At 39.0% G+C, this 17764-nt stretch overlaps 1 protein-coding gene across 1 annotated transcript; it reads right to left on the bottom strand.

The window, feature by feature from the left end:
• Positions 1-7330: 7330 nt before the first annotated feature.
• LOC103702994 (transcription factor bHLH30-like) lies at positions 7331-11343 on the bottom strand. Its single transcript, XM_008785676.3, has 2 exons — positions 10484-11343; positions 7331-8184 (listed from the first exon to the last, which is right to left on the bottom strand). Exons 1-2 carry the CDS (start codon positions 10757-10759, stop codon positions 7714-7716), a joined length of 747 nt encoding a protein of 248 aa, XP_008783898.1. The 5' UTR covers positions 10760-11343; the 3' UTR covers positions 7331-7713.
• Positions 11344-17764: the final 6421 nt, after the last annotated feature.

The following is a 17764-nucleotide window of genomic DNA, read 5'->3' as shown; positions in this document are numbered from 1 at the left end:
CCATGAAGCGAAGTCCGACTACATAGAGATCGGGAAGGCAGCGCTGCCGCCTGGGCTGACCACGGAGGACGCCCGCAAGATCCTAAAGCCGTTCACCCAGGACATCGTAGGTGACGCCATGCCGGACCAAGGGGAAGCTCTTCGTCCGCAGCTCGAATGGGAGACCACCTCCGCTCTGTCCACGCCTCGGACGGCGACGTCAAGGAGGCCGTCGTGATCCAAGAGGAGGCCACCGGCGGAGAAAGGGGTACGATTTCGTCCCCTACGTCCTTCCTCCACGGCCGGATGACAATTGCCCAGCCGGACACCCGCCGCCGTCCAGCCTGCCGTCGGTGTTGCATGCCTTCTGCAAGATCTATGTCGGCAGCGTACCCGCCGACATGGATGCTGACTCGCCCACTTCTCCTACGGCGGGATACAGGAAAGTCTAGAAGGAGAGGGTACAAGACGGCAGAGATGGCCAGGGCCGCACTCGTGAATCCCGTCGTCAAGACCATATTGGACGGGCATCAGATAGTTTTCAAGCTCGCCATCAATGGGAAGCAGCGGAAAGTGACGGACCCCTGGCACTGGAGATGCTGCGCCCACTGCCTGCCAGTTGAAGTCCAGGGTTAGCAGCCGGACGCCGAAGAGTGTGCTAATGTCCGTGAGTCCGGCAATCTCGGCCTCCGCTTGTAGTCCTAGTTTCCTAGCTCTCTGCATGATGGATTGAGAGGGATTACCTCTTTTAGCGGCTACTCTAGTTGGTGGATCCCAAGTGCAGCAGGGCTTGGTTCTGTGGGGGCTCCAGAGCTCTCTATCTTCATTCGGGGCTGATGGCTACAGGAGTGGCTTGGATGATTCTTATACATATTTTTTTTTGAAGTATACTAGATAAAAGACAAGAAGTTATGAAGACTTCGGCATGGGTTCTTCTCGATCTGCATCTCATGTCACATAAGATGCCTCCTTAGATTAATGAGCAGTGGGAGCGTCCATGAGCCAGCACCATAGTTTCATAAATATACCGTGCAAGTGAGCTGGTGAAAGCCTGAGTTGGGAAGGGAGGCATTTTCGGCGACCGCCTGCCATTCGCCATGCACACATTCAAAATCTACAGACTGAACTATCAACATGTAGTCCATCATTTCAGTAACATGAGATAAGGTCTAGAGTATTCATTTACATGTAATTTTTGTAAGCAATATAGTTATTATTTTGTCATGTTACTCATAATAGTTTAGTATCAGAAGGCACTGTTCTTCACAGTCCAACTTGAACTTTCTTCTCTTGATTTAGCGTCATCGCTTTCAGCTTTTGTCAGGTAGGTAACGGCCATAGTCCTCTTGCGCTGATGCGGCCTTCTAAGCAGAGGAAACTATTTAAGCTTGTTTGTTGCTTGCTAAGTTAGGACCCGGCGAACCGTTACCGATTGAACCAGCCAAACATCGCCCAAAAATGGGATATTAATAAAAATTTTACCCTCGCCAAAAAATGGCCAGGCTGGGGTCGCCCAGGAAAAATCAGTTCAAGTTCAGAACTTAAAGCCGAATGCCCAGTTCGACCTACATTGAAGAGACACTGATTTAGTCCGAGCAGGCCCAGGCTACTTTTCAGCTGACATATACAGAGGGGCCAAACTTGGGCCGGCCCAGATTGAAATATGAACCCAAGTTGGGTCGGGACGGAGCCTCGGAACCTGGGGTTGATTAGGGCCGCGTTATGCTTGGGCCAGAGCTCTAAAATCAGCGCTTGTTTAGGGGCTACGCCCGACCCAGCCCATTCGCAGCCCTATCCCTTAGGCCTTAACCCCCTCCCAAGGATAAAATTAACAATTTGACCCACAAAAGTCTCTCAACCTGGTGGTCCTGGTCTTACTGTTTTCTTTTTGTTTTCTTCCCCCAACTTATCCCACTAACTCTCATGCTTTACTAATCCAAAAATAAGTGATTAAAAGTGATTGCATGGATTTAAAAGTATCCATCCCTGGGTTAGCTATCCAGCACCCAAAACGCTGCCTTAATCCCATATCCAAGTCCACGTTTGATTTTCTTCAATGAACACACGAGCCACCAATTACTAGCAAATTTGCAGATGCTTGCATGACCCCGCGTAAATGTGTGAGCTCTCCATATGCTCATTTCAAGCTTAGATGACACCTGAATGAGAGACACTCTAAATTAGAATTACTTGATCATTAAAAAAAATTATTTTAAGAGTAAGACAAGTCTTGACTTAGATAGTGGGGTACATACAGCAAATAAAGACAAATCAAATACAGCGGATTTGACCCCAGCTCATTAATACATCTCTCCAAGAACTTCTACATGCAGAAATGCCCTAGACACCAGCAAAGATCCATAAAGCAGAGGCCTACAAACAAGTGAGGCTGCCGGCATCAATCACCTGCCGGAAATATCTCATAGTCAGTGACAGGGCCCTCTTTTGGGGCTTATGAGCCTAATTCATGGATCATATTCCATTCTAAGATGACATGCAAGCAGGAAGGCAGAGGGACCATCCATCAGTCCACATGTCCTATGTAACAGATCACCTACCAAAACATTCAAGCAACACTGCCCCGTTAGCAGGACAAGACTGCTGGCTCCCAACAATCTCACCTTCATAAAATGAATATATAAATAGGCTTTGCTCTTAACTAATATCTTGAATCCAGGTTTTGCTTCACTCAAAATATTATGCCACTTGGTATATCATTCTACAAAATGATAATTTTCCTGAGCATTGTTCCAGTTAAAGAAATGATAAAGACTTGATTTCTTTCTCATAAGGATGCATGATCCCTATACAAAAATTTGCACCTGGAAAAAAAAAAACACTAATCTCATTTGATCTCAACATTCAAGGATGGGTTATAGCCATTGCAGTAAGTTACATACAACCACAAGCTTAGTAACCCGATAGTTAATACAGTTTATAAGGTCAAAATTCCAACTCACATGCAATCAAAATGGACGCAACAATCACCAAAAAATTGTAATGTGTTGACCCAAGGCTTCAAACTCTGGAGAACCTCAGATGCAGGAAACATTGCAGCTGCCTGAAGATACGTAAGGCGATGAGGATTTGGAAGTGATGCAGTGTTGGCCCTTCGACTATCTATTAGAAATTTAGAAGAAAATTAGTAACACACCTGCAGCTCATATTTGAGGGTTAATGAATATTTGCTGTTGCGGGGACGGCATTCTGCCGGAGCCTCACATAACAGCCTAGCCCACATTAAGCTAGTAGAGAAAGAGGACCGCATTCCTCCCGAGGTATTGTCCGCTTTGGGGGTCGAGCGTTCCCGGAGCCCTCCTCACAGTTTTGTCCCACAAAAGGGCCCTCGAGAGGAAAGAATTTCCACCCCCATTTAAGGCACGGAACCTTTCCGCTACTAGCCGATGTGGGACTAAATTCAATCCCCCCCCCTCCCCAAACATTTGCCTTGATGACCAAAGAGGTCGACAAAATCTGGAATGATAATTATGCATATACTGCCACTAAATTCTTGATCCTAAAGAAAGAACTATGCAGATATGAGCAGAAAAATAAAAATGCACAGGCAGGATGGTGGCATTTGAAGATATTACCTGGATAAAGAACTTCCTTTTTTTTTACTTTATTGATTGTACTCATGCACAAGTGAGTCGTCGTTGTATATATGAAAAAAAAATCGAGGGCCATCACAATTCAAGGTGCTAGTTGTTGTTTCTTCCATTCTTATCTTATTTAATTTTATGTTTACGCGTTAATCATGCCAGGCTTTTAAAATGTCATAACTACCATTTTTTTTTTCAACACCTTGCTGACTCAAAAATCAAAAGATCAGATTTTTTTTTTTTTTTTGGAAAAACAAAGGCTACGACAATTGAATGGTTTTATGATAAATGGGGTAACAGGGAATAAAAAAACACTACATTCCAATGAAGAAGATGCGGCAAACATATACTGTAATAAGTCAAGGAAGATTGAGAGGAAAAGTTTCGGTCCAAACTGATTCCAACTGCTTTACGTTAGGGCTTATGCAATGTGCTACTGAAGGACGCTTTTCTTTTCTTGTACACATAGTTGCACATAGAAATAGATAAAGAGCCGAATTCAATTTTAGAGCATCAAATTTTTCTAAAGGTAGGGAGCAGTACGTAGCAGTGTTTAGTTGAGAAGATAGTTTGATGTCTACTACAAAACTGGTCACTAGTTGTAAAATTGATTATAGCATCTATCACAATTCATGATCATAATTTTTGATTTTTTTTTTCTATCCTTTTTTATCTTATTTTTATACATTAATCATGTCGGGCTTTTAAAATTGTTGTATACCACCGTATGTTGGAATTCTTGCTGCCTTTAAAGCCAAGAGACTCGACAAAAGGAGAGAAAAAAAGGCATTTATGTCGGAAAAAATGGGAACATACAGACATCATCTTTCTAAAGTTGTGTGTAGTCAACATGAATAAGGGGTATTTTAGAAAAAGGATATATATTATTGCTGGCAGTAGTAACGATGTAATTTTACAAAGCTTTAAATAATTAAGATACCTGAGAGAGATAGAATAGAGCAAAACAGACAATTAACTCGGTTGTCTTCTCCCTGCGGCTTGGACATATATAGAGCCAATGCTCTGTGCCACCCAAGAATGCTTTCTAGGTATGTACAAAAAAAAAAAAAAAAAACTTGCTAGATATCTTTTTTTGAAAAACAAAGCTGTGCACATTTGGCATTGCATAAAAACAAAAAGGACGGGTCGAGGAGGATTGGAAAATAGCATTTATTTTGTGGTGAAAGCATTTGCTTTCAAAAAGTTTGAGAAATAATTTATTACTAGCATATAATTCCCCCAATACTTTTTTTGCAAGGTATAATTTTTTTTCCAACTTTTATTTAAAAAAATATAGTAATATAATAAATTACAATAAATATAAAATTTTAATAGCCATTTTTTTATATATTATATATTATGGCCGAATAGAAACTTCCATCACTAACACCGAGATCACATGAGACACTTTGCACAAGCTAAACCTGCACGTAGAAACTTTCACTATTAAGATCAGTATTAATAATACCACTCCATGTAATATATAATTTTTTTAAAAAAAATATTTTTGAAATATGATATAAGAATGCAATAGAATGCTATATTATTACTAGCCCAATGCAATGCACGGGCCTTTACCAATTTTTTTTGAATTATAATATAAAAATATAATAAATTATAATAAATAGAACAAATTTTTATTGTATAGGAATAATGAGCATTAATAGTGATTCATTAATATATGTCATATATTAAGCAATATACTTTAATGCTAATTGAAATCATTAATATCCAAGACATTAATATTATATTCACGAGGCAAAAATGGAGGGCTAAAAACAAGCGCTTCCATTTTAGATATGTATACTAGATAATAGATGGACTATAAAAACCATTGACTAATGAAAAAAATAATTATATTAAAATGATATTTCTTTGTTTCTTATTTTCGCACAATAATCATGTCGGGTTGTCAAACTATTATAACCACTATTATGTTACAAAATTTCCTAAGACCAAATTCAAGGGTGATTTTTAGGGGGAAAAACAACGGTATTTATGTTACAAAATGGAAAATGGAAACATAAAGACATTCTCGCAGGCTATACTTTTATAAAGGGTATTATGGTCAATGCAATTAAGGGCACGTCACGACTAAAGGTAACGAAGCATGCGAACACGTTGATTAGAACTGAATTGGGCCAGGATGGGCCACACTCCCTGCCTAGATTGGCTCAGAACTGCTTTGCTGGAGCTGCACGTCGAGATTGGGCCTAGAAACTGTTTCCGAAGAGCCCGAGCCCAAGTCCTGGCCCGACTCGAAGCCTAATTAGGCCTGATCTGATTAAGTTGATTGGGCGTAATTAGCCCGACTAACCTGATGTTCTTGGCCCAATTGGTTCAAATGCTCTGCTAAACCCAAAAGTCCCGGCAGAAGATCGGGCTTTGATCCGAGTCTGGCTTGGGCTGTAAGACATATCCAGGTCTGCGCAGGGCAAGCAAAGACTCTAGCCCAGCCCAAAATTCATATGATCCCTATTTTTAGGTCCTAACCCGACATGTTCAATTTCGGACTTGACCGAAGGCCCGAACTGAAGTCGACCCGGCCGAAAAGTCTCTGGGCTAGACCAGGCCCATTTTTAACCCTAATCTCGATTGTATCCTCCCATGGGCCCAGCAACTTGGACTCACGCAGATGCATGCCACCCAAGGATGCTTTCCAGGATTTTGCTTTTCTTAAAAAGAAGTTGCATAGAAGTGTCCAAAGGATAGGAAGAACGGACACTGTTGAAAATTTCGTTATTGTTTGGCTTAGTATATATATATATTTATATTAGGTAAGATTATGTTTTTTTTTTCAAAATGGTGGAATAGTATCACTTCGCTTCATTGAGTAATGAAACGGGAACAAAAAGTCCAAGGAAAGATCAAGGTGACCCAAGATCCCTAGAAACACCGAAAAAAAAGGAACCTACAGCCTCCAAATCTTAGATTGGTTCCCAAGAACAAGTCACGTACGTCTCAAAAAAAAAAAAAAAAAATCATGACCCACCAAAACTATACCCCAATATTCAGGCAGTGGAGGTCATTGAAAACCCAAGAAGCCTAAACCTTGTAGCAAGATATGAACCCCACACTGCAGCATCGAGTCTGCCAGCGGCCCAGCCAACACGCCAGTTTCATCATTAACATGTTCGGCGTCTCCGGCGCACCTCTTGCCGGCAGCTCGATCCCAACCTATTAATCGAATGAAATATCCGAGGACTACTTGAGAATTCTTGCATTGTATTGAAGCCATATAGCCCAACACAATGCATAAATGCTTCAATCCCTCTCCTCTCTCACCTGTGCTGCTCCTCTCTCTTGTGCCAACATTTTGGAATACCAAAAAGAGCCATGAGGCCCTTAAGGATCTGCATCTCAAGAACAAATGGTTCACTACCATTCAGGGACCAGCTTACACAAAGAATAAAGCTATCCTCCTACTCACTTCTCCTCAAGTTACCAACAGCAAGCAACTTGTTTTTTTTTCTTGAAACAAACCGGGCATAAGCCAGAAATTGCAAAAGGTAAGAAGTGACCTATGAATACATGTCTCTCCACAAAAGGTGCTGAAGGTCTGGAGGGGTTGATGAGATAGTAAGAAGTGGCCTATGAATACAACTGGCCTTATCTCTTAAGTTCCTTTACCTTCAACTATGATTTATATCAACAGTCTGAATTCAAGTAAAATAAATGAGAATAACATCTAAAGCGTATATAACATATCTGTATAAAAATTGCAGCACAAAGTAATACATATCATTCCATGCAACAAAAGAAAAGTTTGCATATATTGCTTTATTTCAATTATAAAAGACCCACGTAGTCCAGGACCTGCTTTCTAAAATTAAAGTGATATACATGCACTCACATCAGTAAATAAGCAACAATGTGCTTTTCGAGGAAAGGTCAAGAAGCTACACAGCATTTTAACAAAAATCTGCTGGCGGTCATGGTGATTCTTAATATAGCTCAAACCAGGCCTTTCCCCAAATATTCGTGGCTAATAGTTATATATCGAGCACAAGCACCTATATATCCATAGGAAATCTTCCACCACAATATGAACATAAACTAACAAACTACAGCAGCACCATAAATGTGTGTGCCGTTGAGCAGCAGCTGTATCATTCCTTAGCATGCAAAAGTTTCACGAGGAGGAGCTTGAGGATGCGTATGGTGAGATCCTTAGTCTTTTGTTAGAGAATGCAGTCCTTGGCAGAAGGTCAGCTGATGAATTGACCCTGTCAAGAATGGACTTCAGGGCCTGGTGAACGGACGAGGCGTAAAGATTCTTTTCAATATCACTGGCATTTCCTTCACACATCACGACAACAGCATTCTTGACTCTGCCACCAAGTGTTGAAATTTCTGCCCTGATAGTTTTCAGCTGCAGAGTTTGGAGTGTTTGTCTTATATCGGCGAGGAGATCCGGCCGGTCCTCGCAGCAAAGTGATGCCTTTATTATAAAGCTCCCGCCATTCATTTCATCTCCTTCAACTTCAACTCTCACTTCATCAACATCCGATGGAAGGGTGCAACCCTTGCTAATCTCCACTGCGTTGCTCTTCAGTCTCTTTACGTGATTGATCACTTCTGCAAGCAGTGCAGCTTTATCCAACTGCAAGGTAGCCAGTTTATTTGTTTTATCCTTTTCTCTATTTACAAACATATTGAATCTTCACTTTAATATGTATCGAATACCTAACTTTTCACAATAGAGAACGGACAGTGGTCAAAAATAATTTCCAAACAAATAAAGTATTTAAAAGGTCCTTAAAAAATATTATATATAACATACTGGTGCCTTTCAGAGATTCAGTGTACTCGATCAACTAGGATGATGCGGTCTGCATGAGGAATTACTACCCAGATATATTGGCAACAGATAAAACATAATTTACCAAATACATGATGAAAAATATTATACTGCCCGTACGGTAAAAACTGATGAAGGGACAAATGCCATAGGTATTGTTTCTTGGAAGTTGGTCATCAAGAGTTGAGAATTAGCAAGCAAATAAAGGCTTGAGAGAACACAACTTAACCATGAATATTGAGCAGTAACGTGCAGGCAGAATGGCGATACAGATTAGATCCAAAATTTTGTCTCATCATGCAATAGCGTCATAATATAGCAAAGGATGTGAGGCCAGCTAAAGTCTAAGTATCACAAGAACACAGCAGATCTGAGGATCTCTCTTTGTTAAAACCTTCTTTACACCTCAGTGCATCATTGGGTTTCTATCATGTTATCCTCAATTTCTGTGACTCTTAATACACTTCTAGTATGTTCAGTTTTAATTCTGCCCAACCTCACTGCCCAACCTCACATTACCGAACACCTACCTTGACATCCTCATCTTAGAAAGGCCAGCTTACGCGAGTGCATACTCTGCCATCCAACAATCTGACCAATTCACTGTCAGGGCACCAAAGAAGCAAATCTCCATTTTATCAACACTCATAATAGAAAGCGAATGAATAGATTTATATAAAGCAAATCCATGAACTTAGCCTGTGATAAAGAACGAAAGATTATATAGTTAGGGGTGTGAATCATCTAACAAATATGAAACAAATTGACATTTAATCACCAAGATAACAAAAACGATAATTATTTTTCAAATTTAAGGTTTATTATGATTATTCAAGACAAAGAGGACTAAAAGAGTGGCGAAAAGACTGTAATGGTAATATACTGTAACTTGATATCCACTCCTTTCATCTTCACCAGTTCATTTGCAGCTGCCACGCAAACTGTTGCAAAGTGCCTGAAATTTGTAGAGGAGATAAACTTAATGGGACTCTAGTATCCTTCACTAGGACAGTGGACTCAGAGGATTGTCCTGGAAATAAGATTTCTCATAATAAAAAATCTACCACATTCATGTGTTCTCTCATATAACCTTCAAAGTCTAAAGTCCTAGAAACCAGATATAGGTATGTGATCAAACAAAAATCCAGAACATTTAAGATCTTTTCCATCTTCCATCTTCCAGATGAAGGTGTGAGCTTTTTGTTTTTTGTTTATTTTTTTTGGTTTGGTGGTGGTGGTAGGGGGGGGGGGGGCGTTGATGAAATATAACAAAGAATAAGTGAGCAAAAATTATGATCAAAACCGCACACTAAACCCTAAAGAAATTATAACTTCAGATCGAAAGTAGTAGCTGAGAACCTTAAAAGAAGATTGTAGCTATAAAAGAAGAAGATTGTAGCTCAAATTAAAGAAAGCATACAAACATACTTCTATACTATGAAAAGACTATATCTGAGGGCCAAGGAACATCAGTCTACTGTTCTTAGAGTATCTACAGCTTTTGTCTACTAGTTCGACGCATTCACCACAATTCGAATTCAAACATAAATCTTGCAAGTAGAAATTGATGCTCTCAGTTTAATGGCAGAACTTCCTTACAAAGTAGATTAGAAAATCCATTTAAAAAAATAGGCCTCAAAAGAGCGAGCTCTTTACTGATCAAATTGTTTAGAAGGAAACTAAAGGCAAGGTCTTCAATTTGTTCATGAGAAGGAGATGTAGTTTCTTTTTGACCTTTTCCCCATTATGTAGTTTTTTCTCTCTTTTTTTTCGAATCATGGAACGGATTTTACACTCTCCTTCGCTTGCTTCCTCCTTTTCTCTTCTTAAAAAGGTATCACATAGCTCAGATGATAAGAAAATTAACAGAAAAAAATGTTTTTTTTTCTTAACGAACACACACAGTAAAATAGAAAAAACACAAATAGGAAACAAGGAAAAAAAAAAAGAAACACGTCAATCGACCAGAAGAATCAAAACCACAGAAGAAAAAGGACAACCATTCCAATTAACGAAAACAGGTTAACCAATAGCAAGGCGGGCACAAAAGATGAACAGAACCACGGAAGAAGAGACAAAGAGGAAGCGGGGAACCACCAACCTTGTCGGTACACGGAATCATGCTCCGGAGCGTGGTGAGGTGACCATTAATCCTCTGCCTCCGCCTCCTCTCGGCCTCGCTGTGGCTCTTCAAAGCCATCGCCACTCTCGCGTCCAAGACGCCACCTTTCCCCTTCTTCCCCACCCGGGCGGGCGTCCTCACCAGCTCCCCTCTCTCCCCATCCAACACCAGCGTCGCTGACGTCCCCGCAGCGAACCCAGGAGCCTCACGAAACCCTCTCAGAACTCCGTAATCCCCCAGCGGAATCGAACCCATTTATCCCCTCCAAACGGATCGCAAACGACAAGAAAATTAACCAGCTCAAGAGATAGAAGAAGATGGACAAGGAACAAACGCAAGGAACTCAGGAGCCCGGGGGGCGGCTCGGGGGGCAGAACCAGAAGGGGAGCCTGTGGCGCCGGAGCTTCCTCGCCTCGCCTTCTACTCGGTCACCGGTGGAATCATGAAGCCGTGGTCGTCCTCTTCCACTATAATCGACTGCTTCCATTACGCGGGAAACGAGAGATTTGGCGGGAGAGATCACTCGGAGAACGGTTTCATCTTGGACCTCTGTTTAGAAAACTCCACCATCTCTCCCTTTTACCACACTTTTCTCTATGTAGCACGGGGGTTCTGGAACAGCAGGAGAGGAGAGAATCTCTGGATGCGCGGAAGGAATCTTTGCCGGACAGAGGAGGGGTGAAGAAAAGTTGATTTGGAGGATGGAAAGAAGAAGAAACAGAGTTTATGATTTATATTTGATTTTTTGAATAAAATATTTGGAAAGACAAGGAGCAATTTGCTTACTTTATTTGCCTTTGTTTTGTTTTTATATCCATTGGTGGGATGCTTATTTTGGACAAATGACTGGTATTAGTTCAGCAACTTCGTGGTTAGCTTGATTTATATCTGTGGATTTTGATTTAAATTATTTTATTTGAGAGAAGGAAGTAAATGATTCAAGTCTACATAATTCTAATTCATTAAAATGAGCAAGGTTTAATCCAGTGTTCATCCGTTTTTATTCATCACATATGAGAGAGAAGGAAAGATATTATTGATAAAATCTAACGTAGAGAAGTGCAGGTAGTTGTTGATGTTCAGGTCTGACGCACAATTCCTAGTAATTAATATCCAATGATGGAGAGATTGGAAATGGTCGTCAAGTTATGGGGTTAGGTTTGGAAAATAACGCTGCTGGCTTTTGGATAACTATAACTATTACTATTTTAATATTAAATAATTTCAAATTATAAAAGGTAGAGCAAAAACTTTGTAATAATCAATAGAATTCCTTCATAACAAAATATAGCCGATATGGAAACTTTGAAATGAACGGTCAATTTACTGAAATGTGCATATCATTTACAGTGTGAAGCCTCCATCCAGTATAACAAAGTCATGGCTGAAAGTTTTGCCACTGCAGTTATGTTTGAGGACGGTTCAGCTACAGTAATTGGCTGGATGTGGAACGGTACTAACGGCGTGGGAGGATGCTACCCTTGCTTCGAGACATCCATGCCATAAAAAAAAAAAATAATGAATAAATATTTTGCTAAACACATGTATGGTTTTATTTTTTTTTCCAAAGGCTACAGGTTGTCTCTTCAATTAAGCAAAACAAAGCTTCTTCTTATGAATTGAATGCGATACCACTGCAACTTTGAGATTTGTTATATGATTCACATTACACTGAATCTATTGATGAAGCCCCCGGATCGTCCTATCTCTAGTTTCAGCTGTCCGTTGATTCCAGTCAAAGATCGAACGGTTTGGCAGCTCTTACTGGGTAAAAATTTCTGTGTCAAATCTTACTACAACTTCGTTACTCAAGGTGGCGTCTTATGCCCTTGCTATAAAAGCATCTCTTGAACTCTTCCTGTATATAATATGCTCTTTAAATGAAAGCTGGACCGGAGTGTATTGCTCCTCTTCCTTTTAACTAAAAAAAAAAAATGATGATTCCAGTCAAAACAACATTGTTGTCGATTTATGTTTCGCTTTTCCTTGTTTTCATCTTATGCAATGGAGCTATCCAAAGGCCCACCACAGATTGTGGGGACTTCAACTCTTGCCACGACCCATCTTTTAACATCATTTGATGGCTCAAGATTAGTGGGGGCAATTTTGGGCCAACCATCAATTTGATCCGTAAACGATCAAAGCGGATCTATTTAAATGGACTATTTAACCTATTTTAATCTATTTAATAATTGAATTGGGTCATAACCGGATCCATTTAAATCGATTAAAATCTATCTAACCTATTTAAAATCTATTTAACATGTTTCTATTTAGTTTAAGCCAATCGGCTTAACTTGTTTAACCAGTTTAAATTTATTTAATTTATTAAAAATCTACTTAATCTGTTTAACCTAACCTGACTTGTTTGATAAATGAGTTATACAGATTGGTCAGGTTATCTATTAAATAAACAGCTCATATCTGAATTTTTTATCACTTTAATAAAAAGATCGAATTTGGCTTGATGAATTTTTGACCTAATTCATATCTAATTGATTGCCGCCCCTACTCAAAATATGGACCCATCCAAATGGAAAGGTTCTCCCATTATATGACATCAAAACACTTGATGTGGCCACCTTAACTCTCTCCCTTGTCTCCAATCGCCTCAGGAATTTCTGCCTCTCCTCGATAGACGTCAAGAGCCAACTCAAATTGAAAATACACCAGATGACGTTTTGGTTGAGAAGAACTCATTTTGGCCAATGAGTTCCGCCCAACAACTCATTGACCTCCAATTTTGTAAAATTTTTGAAAATGTTGAGAGGAAACTTAAATAATTTCAGCAGACCTGAGGTTCTCATAGTTTTTAATATGATCTTGTCCGACATCCACAAACCCTTATTCAATTTTGTTATAGTGTGCAACAGGATGCATTGATCATAGGGAAGCTGGAAGTTTATTTGATGAAACCTACTTGTTACATAAAAGATGTTCTTTCTTTTGCCTGCATTTGAGGAGAGCTCTAGGGGTAGGCTTGTTTTTGTCTAAAGAAATTATAACTTTGGCATGCATTGTGCATGCTGCTGATTATAGAGGACGAGCAATAAACAATTATAATCCAATGATTGGATGAAATTTGATTTAGGCGAGGATGATTATAATTGTTTATAATAATAATGTTTATGGTTATAATTATAAATAATTACAAAAGAAAAAAAGAGCTATGATGGACTTTAAGAAACAAAATCAAAAAGAAGATTATTGGAAGGCGCTTCATACTCAACTTAGCTAGAGTGCTTATGCTCAGCAAAAACAAAGAAGAACCATCAGCAGTTATAGAGAAACATTAGATCATTAACATCAGCTTTGTAACTCTTCCTTCTTCCTCTCTGCTTCCCCTCGTACATTCTTTCCATTTTTTCCATTTGTAAACATTTATTTTCTTAATAATATTTCTGGTGTCAGCTCCTACCTACCTCCATTTTCATCAATATATATATATATTGGAAGGGCAAATAAAAAGTTTCTTAGAAGAACCACTGACATTCTAGGGCTCCCCGAAGAAGATTTACAGAAACAGAGAAATCCTTTTGTCTTCTCATCCAATTAGTTTGTAATTTTAAAAGATATGTTGAAATTTATTATTGATTTAAAAAAGTCGAACAGTTGGTCATCAGCCATGGAGTGTGGGTATATATATATATATATATATATATATATATATATATATATATATATATATATATATATATATATATAATAAGATAGGGATGCGGAGACCCTCCGCCTCAAAATAAAGTTTTTGCATTATAATAAAAAGGATGATCGGTTAGTACCTCCCCCTCCCAAACCCCTTCCAACTTGATGAAAAACTAGGGGCCGGTCAAATATTAAGATCTCATTTGGTTCGTTGAAAAAATTATCTTTGGCTAGAACATTTTAGTTGACAAGCTAATGTCTACAAAAATAGTTTTTAGTTAATTATGACATGCCCCAAATCAAGGACATAATACGGTCATACTACCGAAGGGTATCACTCATGATAATATGGAGCCAACCATTATATTTAGCTTCCAAATTCATTTCCAATGAAATAAAATAAATAAATATCCAATTTCATCGTCCATTAGATAACAAAGTAAACATAGTTCAGAGCATCTAAATTTAAACTTAAATACTAAACCTATAATCTTCAATATTTAAAAATTACTAAGCTATAAATCGATGACCAACTAAATAATTAAAATTCTCCTACATAGATCGCCAAGCTTGCTAGTGTGAACTACTAAGCCTGGACTATCTTTCATCCCTACTGATTCTGTTCGTTTGGAGAGAGAGAAAAAAAGATATGTGAGCGATACAGCTCAGTAAGTAAAACTTACACTATTCTATCAGATCAAGCATAAGTTTTTCATATCAATGCATCATTTATAAAAAAAATAATAGTTCTTGCAAAAACAAAGTATTTCATAGTACGATATATCAAAACAAGTAATAAAAACAATCATGTATACATAAATCTTCAATATTTCATAAATATAGTTCCAAGTTCATATTATAAATAAATTCATAGTTCATTTTTTTGTCATTTACTCACATCATAGTTCAAAACATTGCTCACAGATATTTGTGCTACAGTCAATTTATACTCGTGACAAAGCCTGTGTTCGTAATCGATATAGATTCATATTTCGTATGCCAACTTTATATCCACTATCAGAGTCTCTATTTGAATGGATGCTAGCTCCGGGTGTTGATCTTCCTAATTCTAGAAATCATACATAGCTATCTAAGCCTTTTAAATACTTATATCCTTTTTTAAAACATGCACATAAATAGATGAAAAATACTAAATGACATGATCGGATTTATATTTCATAACAAAGCTATTTCCATTAAAAGCATTCACGAAACTATTTTTCATAATATAGCATAATTTTTATAACATATAAATTGATCCATAAGTTTAAGAAAAATATAACTTTATTATTGGCAATTTATGCATGAAAGACATGATAATTTGAAATAATAAGGAGCGCAAGATTTACTTTCCTCTTTCATCTTAAATTGTTAGATTTCACTAGGTGACCCCGCTAGACCTATTTAAAATATTAATGGCAAAGTTAACTTCTTTTTGATAACTTTAATAAAATTAAAAAATAATAAAAGAAGACTTGACCTGGTGGTTTCAGATGGATCAGATCTAGACGATTTGCTCAATAAATCAAAGGGTATGAACTCAATTGGGGCGAAGATTCATTCAAGAAGATTCATTAATGGGGGTTTCAAGGACATTCAACGGGCCGAGATGATTGGTCCAGTAGGTGGACCGGGCACCAGGGCAGTTTAGAGTTTTTTTATAGGAGTCAACCTGGGGTCCATAGGATAGGCAATTAGGACCCTTTTATTGGGTTCATAGGTCTTTTAGAAAGAGAAAAAAGAAAGATTAGAGAGAAGAGAAGAGAGAGAAAATAAGAGAGAGAAAGAGAAAGCAAAGCATTCGCTCTCTTCTTTTCTCCTTTTCTTTTTTCTTCGGAAAACAGGTGAGGAAGGAGGCGGCTAGTGGCTGACCATGGTGATTAGGCGAGACAGTAGCTGGAGGCGGTGGCAGGTGGGGGAGAGCGGCCAACGATGGCTAACCGAGCTTGGCCAAAATGGAGAAAGAAAAGAAGAGGGGCGGTGCCCCTTAGCTGCCCTTGATGGTAGCCCACAAGGCCCAAGGAAGTGGTGGGGAACTCATCGGTGAGGGATGGAGGCGATGCTCTTCGGTCAGCAGTAGCATTTTCCGATGGAACCGAGTGAGAGGAGGAGGAATGGCTCTCCAAACAAGGCACATGAACTAGAGAGAGAATGGAGGGCTTTGGGCGGTGGTGCTTGGTCGAGGTGGCACGTCGGCCACTAGAGATAAAGGAGAAAGGAGGTGGGGAGTTGGGCGGCGATGGGTCGATCGAGGAGAAGAGGGGTTTAAAGAGATGTTGTGGGAGATAGGGATAAACTCGGATGAACGATGGCACTGGCCGGCCGTTCGCCGGTTGCAACAACTCCTAACGCCTGCCACCCATTAGCACTGACCCCAAGGAGTTCGCACCGGCCGCGCTCCTTTGGCTGCACCTCAACGGTGGTCGTTCGGGCCGATCGAGCAGGGGATTGTGATCCTCTGTTTTGATCTTTTTTCCCCACTGAGGGGGTTGGGCCTGCCTCAAAGATGGGTCGGTCCAGTGGACTGAGCCATCATAGATCATATGAAAACCACGCATTCCAAAATGACTTATGTTTGGTCAAGTGTCTATTTTGCTGAAAAAATTATATAAAATATCTATTATACCCGGAAAAAATCTTACTCTATTATATCTAAAAATTTCAGAGAATTTTTGAAAAAATGAATTATCCTAAATTCCAACCGGTGAAAATTGGACTTTTCCATATCTCTCATGAATTTTTCTTTCTACAAAATATAGAAATCATATTTTCATATCTCTCTATGTAAAAACTCCAACCAAACATGAGTCATTTCTTCATTTTCTCTTGATCATACTTTTCCCCTCTCTTCCAGCGAACAAACAAGTCCTAGAAGGAACAAGAACGATTAGTTAGTGGAAATCAATAGCCATAGCCACATAAAAATAAACTAAAATATCACAAATCATGACTATGGAAGTTGACATCTAGTCGGCCAGTAGTACTTCAGCCAATAGCTATCGTTAGTATGCTACGTAGAAGAATGGTACATTATATAGTGCCTACCGACCATATTAGCTAAACTTCACACTCTCATCTTAGCAGCTAACCCCTCCTTTTTCGCATGAGAGACAAGGAAATATCCTTGTTAATTGTGCAAAAACATTGACATGAAAATGCATTGACCTTCAGCTTAGATATTATTTATGATTCTGAAATCATGCTTACAAAATACACGGGGAGAGAGATGATTAGAGAAGAGAGAAGCAGGTGGCATCCTATAAAGGGAGAGTAATAAATAATAATAAGCACTTGTCCATAAATTAATTTAACTAATAGCAAGTGGGTGCTTGGCACGTAGATCAGCCTCAATAATTGACTCTGCTTATCTCTTTTTTTATTTTGTTTTAGAGAGTCTCCTTATCTCTTTTTTTTGTATATTTTGCTACCTTATATGGAGTTGGAACTCTATCCACATTTGTCTACATTTTAAAATGAAAATTTTGGAGGTGACCTCAGCAGCCAATTTTATTAATCTAGATAAGAGGGCATTACGTGCGATCTTACACAAGCAGCCCGCTTTTTATTCAGTCGGGTGGTGGTTCTCAAGTTGAGAACTTTTGAAATGCGAAAAGG

Source organism: Phoenix dactylifera, chromosome 8 (genome assembly GCF_009389715.1).
Source record: "Phoenix dactylifera cultivar Barhee BC4 chromosome 8, palm_55x_up_171113_PBpolish2nd_filt_p, whole genome shotgun sequence".
Lineage (NCBI taxonomy): Eukaryota > Viridiplantae > Streptophyta > Magnoliopsida > Arecales > Arecaceae > Phoenix > Phoenix dactylifera.
Note: the sequence above shows the minus strand (reverse complement) of the source record. Positions and strands in the feature narration are given on the sequence as shown.